Genomic DNA, 12,570 nt, shown 5'->3' with positions numbered 1-12,570 from the left:
TTGATTATTTGGCTGTGTTAGAAAGTAGATTAATTTACATTTTAGTCACCACAAATGCATCATAAAACCAGAATGAAACAGACTTTAGAAATACCAATGTAATTATTTGGAATAATAGGGAATTTATCTTTCCAACTAAGAAAAAATCTGTACAGAAATGTAGAAATAAATGTCAATATTTTTTTCTAGTCTTTCCCCCGATACAGGCAGTTGATCACAGGCAGTTAGTATTAAGAGTGATTTAAATAGTCGCTGTCTTTTCATCAGCAGTTTGGTCTATGGATGAGTGTGCACCCATAGATGGTGTGCACATCCTGCAAGACTGGTGGTTGTAGCAGTGGTTTGCTAAACTCTCTTCTGTTTGGTGGCCAGTTACAGCATCTCAGCTTGGAAGTAATATCCAGGTAATGGAGAGTTGGCTTCTTCAGTTGTCTTGAGCACCGTTGCTCGCAGCTGTCTCATGGCCTGTATCATCATGATGTTTTAATGTGAATTATACCTTTGGGAGGAATCACTACTGAATATTGCCATTTGTTGTAAGTGGTGAATCAGAGCAGTTAATAAAATGGGTAGTGAAAGCATGTGCTTGGAGAAACTGTTAGTACTTAATTTTGTTAAATAATTAATACATTTAAGTGCTCTCATGTATATTGCTGTGCTTCTGTGTATTTAATAAGACTGGCCTGAAGCTTTCCATATATTCTTCATACCTTCATGCAGGAAACGTTTTACAAGGTTGGTTATTTACTTGATTTGTTCTTTGAGCATGTTCTGTGCCCTTGCCTATATTCAGCAGAAATACTTAACCAAATAGATGATTTTTTTTATTTAGTTCTTTGTTCTAGTCAAATTAGTTGTCAGGAATTATTTTTATTTTTCACATGCAGTTGAAAGGAACGAGAAAGGCATGACATGGATTTTCAAAGGAAAGTGTCACAAGCAGGATATAAATGTATGTCTGTATTTGCAAATAGCAAATGAACAATAGTGTAGTTGCGATTGTGCCTTCTCTGGTAAAGTGTATTAGTGTGATATATTTAGGTAATGTGGTCCAGTGGGATAGGACGTCGAGCTGGTTTGAAGAAAATGTAGTTCCTGTTCTGAGGTAGAAACTGGGACAGATCACACTGCTTCTCTGTGTCTTGTTTTTAATGTGAAAAACAAATTATACCAGAGCCCTAGATAATTTTAATTTATTTTTTTTTTAAATTAAATCCCTTGAGGGCAGTAATGAAAGTCCTGTATAAAGGCATAGTGCTGTTATTTATTATTGTGTAATATTTTTACATGTGAGAATACAGATATTATTTTGGATTTTAATTTTGATTTTAATGACCAAATGCATTATTTTACTATATAATGCATATATTATCCATTTGTGAAAACAAATACAGTGCAATATATATGTATTAAAATATATATTTCTAATCTAGGTCCTCTGTCGCTAATTATACAATTAATTTTAATCTAAAAGTCAAATCTCCATAATAACATACCTGCCTTACATGGTTCCTCATCCTCCACAGATTCCCTTATTTTCACTTCCTCCTTTCCATACATCCTATTTTTCAGTTCCTTTTAAATTTTGTGTGTGTAATTTAAAGATGTGAATAATTTTAGATTTGAAGGTAAAAGATCAGTATTCCCTGAGAAATAAGGTGAGACTTTCAGAGACTTTTTCACACCAGTCACTTAACTTTTGATAGTAACGCTTTTGATGGCTTGGGCTATTTTCAGACCTGATGATCACTGGGTGAGATCTCTAAAATCTTCATCACTTTAGGTCTGAAATACATTTTAAAGAGACAACTTATTTTCACTGTCATGCCAGTAGAAAACATTCTAACTGCAACCTATATCAGATCAGTATTTTATTGTTAAGGATAATTTCTTTGTATTGTGTTATAGTTGTCTTCAGTAACATTTTAGTTTTCATTCTTATTTCAATATGTGTTGATTTAGGACAAAATCAGTGACTTTGTGAACATGTACAGAGTTAAGGAGTTTATAATACAGACAATTTAGAAATAGTCAAAGTTGCTGCTCACTATTGAGGTATTTTCAAATCAGTATGTGATACTCCCTTTCTCAGATTTGATACTTTGCATTTTGACTCAGTGATGCTTTTTAATGCCAAGAAACATGGAGATATATATATAAAAGCTTTTATTATTAAAATAATCAGGAAATCTTTTATCACTTTCTTAAAAATGAAGATAAGGGGATTTTGAAGTTCAGTAAATTTCAAGGTACCATCATAATTAATATTCTCAGGTCTAACAAAATTTCAAGATAAGGGGCTTTATTCTTTTTACTAGATGTCTCTGAAAAGTAATTGCATTTTTTTCCTTTCTTTTTTTATTAATGTTGCAGCTATTTTGTGCCTTTCAAGATGACAAGTACTTGTACATGGTAATGGAATACATGCCAGGTGGAGATCTTGTAAACCTTATGAGCAATTACGATGTGCCTGAGAAATGGGCCAAGTTCTACACAGCTGAAGTTGTTCTTGCTCTTGATGCAATTCACTCCATGGGCTTGATACACAGAGATGTGAAGCCTGACAATATGCTTTTAGATAAACATGGGCATCTGAAGCTGGCAGATTTTGGCACTTGCATGAAAATGGATGAAGTAAGTATGCGACTGAATAATTTATTATATATAAAACTGTAATTTAAAAAAGGTTATTTTCTTACGAATTATAATACACGAAAGAATATTCATCAAATGGTCTGCCTGGTTAGAAAGCTGTTTCTTGTCTCCTAGTTTTAAATATGAGTACTTTAAATAGTGTAATTTTTTCTATTCGAAACTGTTCTGTCACGCAGAAGAAGGATGTAAACTTACTTTTTGTTGTTTCTGAAAGCACGCGTGTTTATGAATTTCTGAGTTCATTTTTTTTGCCAAATGTCTGAAAAGCTTACGAGATAACTCGTAGTTTCAACAATAATAACCTTGGAACAGTTCATAGACTGACATTTTTCTGTAAATGAAATTATTTTACAGGCAAGATACAGTCCCTATGTTTTTTTCCTGTGTGTAATTGTTCCCATAGCATCCTCTAGTGGTCATTCAAATGAGGTCGCAGTAGGGCAGCAGTGGTATGTGATATATTCATCAAAATTTGTTAGCTATTTGTCAAGATGTCGTGCATTTTAACTGTCCTGATTTTACCATGTACAGTCAAATACAGAGATTGCATAAGAATATTTTTTAACAGGACGTAATACTTCGTTAGTCAAAGGAGACTTTAAAACAAAGCTACCTTTGTAGTTTGCATTCCTAAAATCTTCCCTGAAAAACAATGTTAGCCGGTAAATTACAGAATATATTCTTCCTGTGAAAAATTTTAACAGATTCTAAAAAAACCCTGTGTATGAATAGGTGTTATGATTTGCCTGGCCTTTGAAAGGTTTCTGTATTAATATTGGCAAGGGTTATCCTTTTAAGCTTACTTGCTTTAGTGTTTTAGATTTTTCTTTGTATTGTTTGGGCAGTGCTTGATATAATCTCCGCAACCTACTTAATTTGCATTTGCATCATTAAATTAATGTCTTCTCAGCTGTATCTAGAAGTACTGTCTCTGGTTAGGTTGGTTTTTTTCACCTACCAGTATATTAACTTCATTGTACAACTGCAGCTGTTTATTGAATTTCAGTCTATTTAGTTTTGCTGATACTTTAATAACTGTTGTTACTCTAAAGGCAGAGGGAATGTTCACCTCTACTTTGATGATTTACTTGCCTGTATTCTAGGGGACAGCATTTACTTCAATTAAAAAAATCAAAAGTAGTACTTGGTCTCTTAATTCAGTCCTTAAAAAAGTTAATCTTTGTTTTGAGTCAATAGACCATAGGTCTTAAGGGAATCTGTTGTTATCTGAAGACACAATTAAAAAGCAGCAAAAAGTTCATAATATAAATCTACAATGAAAGGGGGATTCTCTATGCTATTTTAGAGATCCCAGAAATGGTGGACCTAGGCCTTTTTTTTTCCATTTTCCTTTTTGCTGCTGTTGTTAAAAGAATGGAGTACTAAAATGTGGATGACGATACTGTAAATATGAGAAATGCATATATGTTTCTCATAAAGAGTTACAGTGAGCTCCAGTTTAGACTGGCCATCATCAATGGACCAGTAATCTCTTAAAGAAGTTAATTTTTTAAAAGATTACATTTTAAGTTCTTCGTGTTTCTCAGACTCAGTGGAATGGCAAAAATTTTTTTTACAGGAAGCTTTAGAAGTTGAGAGGTTCTGGATTGTCTCCAAATCTCATGCTACTTCTTACAAAACATGAACACATCCCAGCTGTGTAAATATAATATTGGTGTTGGCAGGCTGATTTCTAGAAAATATAGCTTACCCAATACCTTTTTATTTTTTTGGATCTGGATTTCTTTTAGCAGTTGTGCACATTAGTATCTTCCTTATGCTGCCAATAGGCCAGGAAAATTCTGTTGCAGTTCGGTTAGACAGTTTTTTTTCTGACCTTTGCTGTGCAATTGAATTCAGTGTTCATTTAAGTCTGCCAGGCCAAACCTGACAGTTGCAGCAGAATTCCTCCTTATCACTATGTGGAAAGAGTTGCTGCTAAGTGTTTTAGTGATCTTTTCCAGCATTAAAGGAACTCTTCTGTTTATCTAACTCAGTTGTGATGATTTGGGAGTTTGTGGTGTTGAGTGTTGGGGTTTTTTTAAAATTTGTTACCTTTTTTAAAATCTGCAACAAGGTATTTCTATTACTGAATAAAGAATAGAGTTGGCCTCAGAGGTTCAGTAGAAATTGTGGTTCCCTTTAAGTATTCCGATATGGTAAGGTCTTTTGAGGTGATGAGGAAAGTTTTGGGTAAAACACTGGGCTGAGACTCTTGACAGGAAGCTTTGTATGAGAATTGTTATAGTAAGTGTGCTGCTCAGGCATAAAACAGAAGCTTAGTATTTGAAACACAGGAGTAATGAGTTGTCCAGAGAAAAGAGCATCATTTAGGTCTCTTTGGAATGTAGGGACTGCCAGGGTGCCTTGTCTTACACAGAGAGGACATCCCTGTTTACTTGCCTTTGATGCCAGAGGTCATAGAAGCGAGTCTGATGGTGATATTAAAGGTATCCAGGACTTAGAAATACATACAGAGCAATGCTCAAGTTCTTTGAAAGAACAAGTGTGTAAATAAGAGGAACAGAAATTTGGGAATAAATAGTATATGGAGGTGATAATGGTCCAACCTCCACAGAGACATGGTAGAATCCCCATTGCTGGAGTTTTTTGTGATGCAGTTGGTCAAGGTGCTACATAATCTTATATAGTCTACTTTTCCCACAAGAGGTTGGGTCAGATGATCTTTCAAGGTCTCTTCCAAGCCAAACTGTTCTATGATCTGTGAATGCATTTTTAGATTAGTTCCTGAGACAGAAGGTAGAATTTTATGGGGAGTAAGTACAACCAACTCCATGTGCTTCAAAGTGGTACAGTCTATTGAAAACTGGTGTTAGCAAGCAAGGCCCTTTTTACTGTAGAAATATTTGTTTGTTTTACTGTTCAGTTCTTTGGCATCTCATCTGAAACCTTAAGGTACTATTACATGAGGTTCTTTAGCATCTGTAATGTCATTGGAAAGAACTTTCCTTGTTGCTACATACCAGCCAGACTTGGGTTTGGCCGGTTTTAGCACAGCCTTTGCTTTGTTTACTTAAGACTTCATAAAATATCAACACCTGTAACATAATAAAAAGTGTCCTTGCTTTGGTGTATTAATTATAGAGGGATGGGAAATGGGGTGTTTTTAAGTGCCTAGGTGTCAAGGTGATGAGGCTGTGACTAAAGCTGCAGTCTTCAGAGAAATCTTCCAGAACTGTTTTGTTTATTTTGTTTTTAAAGAATCTCCTTACCTAGGGAGGGATTCAGGTGGCTTCAGCCGCCAGTCTTGGCTGAGGAAAAATTCAGACTTTTCCTTGTTGTAATTTTGCATGTGGATAAGGAAGAGATAGGCACACACCAGTGTTGAAGGCCTCATTAAGGTGCCACAGATGAGCAGAATTACATAACCCAAGAGCAATTCCTTCTGAGCTCAAAGCAAGAGAGGCTTAAGCTTCAGAGAAGACATGTAGATTAGTGCACAGAGTGCTGTTACAAGCAGGATATTCAAATAGTTGTTCCTGCCATGTGCCAGATCCATTTTTGAATGCTTTTAACTTTAGATTTTTGGAGCCTTTGGGCTTTAGTTTATTTCCCACTGTTAAAATGTGTTTGTCTACGTTTTCTTTTGACCAATGAATGCATTAAGTCTTCTGAAAAGCATTACTTTTCTCATCCCAGGAATGAATAACTTAGGTGCTATCTCATCCATAGTATAGAAGGCAAAAGTTAACCTACTCTTCATTCTGTAACTGAGAAGTTAAAACTTCTTCAGGTTTCAGCTTTAGCATAGGGTTGTAGAAGATGATAGGTATTTACCAGGAGGACATTTGGAGTACGTCTCTACAATATTTAGTCATCGCTTTAGTTTTTGCGTGCTGGTTCATGACTCTGTGTTCTGGTTTAGTACAGAAATAAAAGATTTTGACAGTTCATATTGTGTATGAAAAGGAATAGTGTGTGAGTTTTACACATCAGTACAATTCCCAAAACAAAATATTTCTCTTACTTTCTTTAAATATGTATTTTGGCTTTAGTTATTGCTACTAACATTCCCTATCAATATTCATAATTGATCACATTGAATTTCATGCTGATGGCAAAATGCATGAAGAACTATTTAAGATGACTGAGATAAGATTTCAGATTGAGAAACAGAATAAAAGATGAGTGTATTTTTGGTACTTCTCTAGCTTCATCTAGGATTTCGTTTCATTCATCCATCTGGTCTCTCGGGAGTGAATGCAGTGAATTTGACTAAAGGAAACAAGGCTTATAACTCTGAACCAGAATGCTGGCAGATCTGGTTGATGCTTCTGCGTCACTTAGCCCCTGCATTTTTAGTCTCTCAGCATGAAGCAAAGGGGATGAGGAATCGTTCCATTAATACAACTGTGGTAATTAGTTAATTAAAAAAAATATCAAAAAAAGCTTTCCTATTCTTTAAAAATAGCTTTTCATTTTAGTTTTCTTCCTGTCTTTAATTAAAAAACAACGTTTAACTATAAAAATTTACTTAAAACTTGATTTATTGTCTGAATTGGACAAAATTTTGATGTATCTGCTATGTAGGGCCTAGAATTCCTAACTTGTCAAAATGATTCTAAAGTTTGTCCCTGAATTCAATGAGAAAAGGAGCAGTCTGGTATGGTATGTAGCTTCATATTGAAATCAATAGTAAAAATAATAAAATGGGTCACTTTTGGAAAGATGTGATCAAGAGAAATCACTGTGAAGTAGGCAGGGGTGAGCACGTTACCAGGCAATGTCATTTCAGTCCATAATGTTCCTTGAATAAAAAAGTAGTCTTTCAAACACAGTCCTCAAACCAAATATTTTAGGCTATATTTTGTATGGTTTTCTGCTCTCCTAATGGATGAATTGTTTAAAGACTCAGAAGTATTTTGAACTGAACTGTTTGTGTTCTTCTGTGTCACAGACAGGAATGGTGCGCTGTGACACAGCCGTGGGAACCCCTGACTACATCTCGCCCGAAGTTCTGAAGTCGCAGGGGGGTGATGGTTACTATGGACGGGAATGTGACTGGTGGTCTGTAGGGGTGTTCCTTTTTGAGATGTTAGTTGGTAAGTAGTAATTTCTTCTGCTAATGAGATTATTGTTAAGTCCTTACTGTGCCTTTAGCTGGACTTTGCTGCTCAGGGGCTGGTTGTACCTCCTGAACAGCATCTGACTTTTGGCTGATGCTGTGGTTTCATTCCTATTCTATCTCTTTCATTCCTTCATTCTATCTCTTTGCTCCCTGTCACTCTTACGCTGTGACAGCTGTTTGCGTGCGTGCTCAGTGATTAGTTCCCTGGCTCGGTTCAGCTTAAAACTAATTCTTAGAATAGTTTTAACTGGGGTCATCTACCTCACCAACTCATGAACGTGTGTGCCACCTCAAGCAGTGCTGAGTTTGCAGGGCCAAATAGGTGAGAAAGGAGTGGAAAGGGCAGGACCGTCCTTTTCTTTTCTTCTTTTTTTCCACAGCATGTCAGTGTCTTCTGTTAGGTCAAAATGTGGAAGTATGGCTTGATTCTTTCTTCTATGCTTGAGTCAGGATTTTCCAGTAAAATACACCAGACTGCTATGGCAACAAACATAGAATGTAATCTGTTAAGGAGATGAGTCATCTGCCTCTTAATATATAGTGAGGATCAGTTTTATAGTCTGGTAGCAAAATACTGATTATAGAAGGATGGAATTGAGCATATAATTATTAAAAATCCAAATCAGCATGTTCTGGGAATATTGCAGATTTGATGCTTCTGGTATCCCAAGCCAGGAAAGACATTTGAATATAAAAAACTATTACAATTTCTATGTCTTTCAGAATTAAGGCACTTTGGCTTTAAAAAAGAGTGGTGTACAATGATTAATCTCTCATGAACAATTTTAGCAATAAAGAAAATCATTCCGTTATTAAAATATTGGACATAGCTGTCCAGAATTTTTTCTCAGAGCCTCGGTTTTTTTTCCTCTTGTATCTAGGAGAGAAATATTACTTAATTTCTCCATCTATTTTTGTCTATGCTCACATATCAAATTCTGCCTGTGGTCTTCTAAAACTTTACACTTCAAAGAAATCACAGAAAGTTCCGTTGTTTTGGTTTTAGTAAAGCCACAGTACTAATGAAAATGGTAATTTTATTATGAAAATGAAAACTTTATTGTGCCCTTGACTGAAAGGTAAAATGTTGGTCACAGGATGAATCCTAATGATAGTTCAGTGACTTTAGATAGTTTTAGGGTGTGGCCAAAGTCAAAGCTGTTTCTGGGACAGAAGACAACTGAGAAGAGGAAGGTTGGGAAAGAGGGAGGCGGTAGCAAGTATCGCTGATCCCCACCTGCAGTGCACTGGTAGGGCACCCTCATGAATTTACTAAAAGTCTGAGAGTTTAGTTTAAGCTGGTGTGTACTAATTCCTTATTATACCATAAAATGACAGAAGGAGACTCAAGTTAGGATTGTTGCATTTATATTCTTTTGAAAGCAGAATGTTTTTTGTCCATTGGTCTGTTTATACATTTTCTCATGTACCTGGCTTCTGAAATATTCAGTTCCTTGTTGGAAGGCTGCAGCCAGCAAGGCTGCCCTGCCAGGTGATCCCCTGCCTGCACACAGCACACTAGGATGGAGAAAAGAGCCAAGCTCATGCAAATCAGTTGTTCACCTTCCCTGTTAAACCTATGGATTAATTGAGAGAAAGCATTTCTGTAAAAGTTGCAGCTTCTTGATTACAGACCTGAACCATTTGTAAGTCCAGAATGCTGTCAGTTAATTTGAGTGTCAGTTGCCTTTATCGCTTCCAATTCTTTTCACTTGTCCCAGTTTTACCTTTCTTAATTCTGTTTTCTTTGCAGATATCTTTAGAGCCTGTACTGCAAACCTCTGGGTGGGAAAGGTCTACGGTTTTAAAAGCCACCTGCCATGTTAATATGGGCACCGAAGCTAATGTAATTTGTCAGTCAGATTTATTAATGTGGCTTTAACAGTGCAGTAACACACTGGGAAGGCTTCTGCTCAGAGCTGACTTGCCTTAGGCAGGGTAGGCCTGTCATGCCTCTGAAATGGTCTTCAGAGAGCTTTGGTGGATTCTTTCCAACAAACGTGCATTAGCAAATCTTTAGTGAATTGTGGTCCATTTTGCCCGTGAAGCGTTTGAAGGTGGGGATTTGTGTGGGTGTCAGCCATCATGTAAATTAGAAAACTCAGTGAGAGTCTTCAGGTAGAACAAAAGGTGTAATTCACCGGGCAAAATTTTGGTGTTGATAGGCAGGATAGAAAATGGTGTAGTTTCTAATACAGGCATTTTAGGGAAGGAATATTTTGAGTAGTACACATTATTTTTGCATTCTAATTTTACTGGTTTTTGGTGGGTTTTGGGTTTTTTTTGTTTGTTTTTTTTTTTTTTAATAAAAGACTTTTTGGTAAACTGCTTGTAGACTTTTCTTTGTATCTTTTCTCTTACTCAACTTACATGACTCAAAATCACAGTCAGTTTACTATTTCATTTTCAGGTGATACTCCTTTTTATGCAGACTCACTAGTAGGAACATACAGTAAAATTATGGATCATAAGAACTCATTACATTTCCCGGATGACGTGGAAATCTCTAAACACGCGAAGAACCTTATCTGTGCCTTTTTAACTGATAGGTAAGTGCATGTATAGTTCTGTTACTTTTTTTTTTATTTTGAATTGTATCAGTTGTATTTATTTTGGATGGTACATTGTAAAAATTAATTCCTTCCATTACTTCTCCTAATCTCTGTCCACATCTCTTCTGCACAACCTTCTGTTCTCTAGTTTTTCTTTTGGGGTGTTTTTTCCAGGTATTGTATTTTATTTCTATGAGCAGTTTTGACAGTTCTTGTTAACAACACAGTTAGTGCTGGACAAATCCTTCCAGTTGCAGTGTGTAATACAGTTACAAACCTGTAAGGCTGAAAGTAATTTGTAAGTTCCGAGGCAGGGACCGAATTGTTATGCTCAATGTCTGTGTGGGTGTTACTTATGAAAAATGAAAGCAAGTACTTCTCTGAAAGTAAACATGCATTTATGAGTTTGTTTAAGGTTTCTTGGAATGTTTGAATTTTTCATTTGTATTTGCTTTGTTGCATTAATTGATAAGTGTAGCTAACAAACCTGCAAGGGTATTGTTTCGGCTACAAATAGACTGTAGAAGTTTCTCTTTATGGAATGGAGCCATTTATTGAAATTAAATTGTGTAAGCTTGTTCTTGACCTAAACAGGTACATTTTCTTTAGTTTGAGAAAGCACAGATCATCTTTGATTTCTTTGATTTAAAAGAACAATCCTGTACTTCCACATTTAACTCTGGATCGATGATACCTTCTTATACTTTCATGTTATTGCCTGAACCTGGCTGGAGCAGAGCATATAGAATGAGGGATTAGGAAAACAGGGGGTCTTATAATGGGTTTTGCATTCAAAGAGAGATTGTTTGTTCTACTGAACAAGATCACAGTTGCTCAGGAAGGATGTGTCTTAAGTTAACAGCATTTTTCACCCTTAGTAGCTGAAGGGTAGAGAGAAAATATGAGTAGAATTAAATAATGTAAATGTGGTGAGGTGTGTTTCCACTACGTGTGTCCGTCTTCCTGTTTATATTTAACACAGTTCTTGAGCAATTTATTTGAAACAGATGCTTGCTCTCTGTCTGCGTGATCACTGCTGAAGCACTTAAAGAAGGACTAAGCATCGACCCTGTGATTTATTGCTACTTTTCCATGCATTGTTTTTATGTCCTGTTCTTGTACATGGTTTCAAGAGACACTCTCCTGTTCAAACTAAAAGTTTCTTGTTGCTCTTAAGATTTACTTCACTGCTACAATCAGCAAAAGACGTGTCAGGGTTAGTTGTGGGGCAGAGGATGAAATTCTTAAAATATTTATTTTAGTCCAGCTTTGAATAACTGCTCTATGCAGTAAGTTAGACCTTCCTTCACTTGCGTCTTACGGTTTGTCATGTGGTTTGGCAGACACGGAACTTCTGCAGTTTTATTTCCCCCAAGGGTGTTGAGTTTTTGTTTGTGTTTTTAGGTTTTTCGTAGTTTTTGCCTCAGTGCTCTCTTTCTTGCTTTACTCCACACGTGGCAGACTCCAAATTCTGGACATTTTAGCAGTCGCAGGGAAGCGCATGCTAAGAATTAGAGTATATTTTATATAAGAAACTAAAGATTAGTGGTTGGTGGGTTTTAAATTTTGGTTTTTATCTGACCATTAGTGTGGTTAACACAGACAGTCTTTACTGAAAGTTTCATTGCTGCTTGTGACCAAGTCAGAATTTAAATAACAACAAACCACACAAAAAAAAAAGAAAAAGGAAGCTAGTTTCCCTAATGTAACTTCGGCTTAATTGCTATGTTTAGGGATGTACGACTTGGGAGAAATGGGGTAGAAGAAATAAAGCATCACCCTTTCTTCAAAAGCGATCAGTGGAACTGGGACAACATTCGAGAGAGTGAGTAAATTAACTTATGAGTTCTATTTTATTCAGTATTTGCAATAGTAGAAATGAAAAAAACTTTAGACTGTATAATTATTTTCTGTCTTTCAAGAGTCTTGCTCAACTTTTCATATTTATCATTTGTTTTATGGAAACTCATATGAGTAAGGGTTAGTAAATACACATTTTTCTTACTGGGATTATCCTCATCTTTATCATGCTTTTAGTGTAGATATTTCCATTTTAAATAATGGAATTGGATGTTTCAGAATTTTAACTAAAAACAATACATGTTTCTCTTGTTGTTTTGTGTTATGGGTTTTTTTTCTTTTGATTTGGGATTTTTTTAGTCTTCTGGTAGTTAAGACAGTAGTTTGACAGTGGTCTTGTCAGTTTTATTGTTTTTCATTTAAGGTGTTGAAAACATGATAGCTTTGGGTAAAAAAAGCAAAGTGTGTCAGTTC

At 35.8% G+C, this 12,570-nt stretch overlaps 1 protein-coding gene across 3 annotated transcripts in view; it reads left to right on the top strand.

Moving 5' to 3' along the window:
- ROCK2 (Rho associated coiled-coil containing protein kinase 2) overlaps positions 1-12,570 on the top strand; it is a 105,171-nt gene that overhangs the window by 56,590 nt on the left and 36,011 nt on the right. For all 3 annotated transcript variants that reach the window (XM_050315279.1, XM_050315278.1, XM_050315280.1), the window contains exons 5-8: positions 2,374-2,634; positions 7,574-7,718; positions 10,155-10,293; positions 12,030-12,121. In XM_050315279.1, coding sequence (XP_050171236.1) covers positions 2,374-2,634; positions 7,574-7,718; positions 10,155-10,293; positions 12,030-12,121 — 637 coding nt within the window. The remainder of the gene's footprint in view (positions 1-2,373; positions 2,635-7,573; positions 7,719-10,154; positions 10,294-12,029; positions 12,122-12,570) is intronic.

Source organism: Myiozetetes cayanensis, unplaced genomic scaffold (assembly GCF_022539395.1).
Source record: "Myiozetetes cayanensis isolate MyiCay16 unplaced genomic scaffold, myiCay2020 scf2-11, whole genome shotgun sequence".
Taxonomy (NCBI): domain Eukaryota; kingdom Metazoa; phylum Chordata; class Aves; order Passeriformes; family Tyrannidae; genus Myiozetetes; species Myiozetetes cayanensis.
Note: the sequence above shows the minus strand (reverse complement) of the source record. Positions and strands in the feature narration are given on the sequence as shown.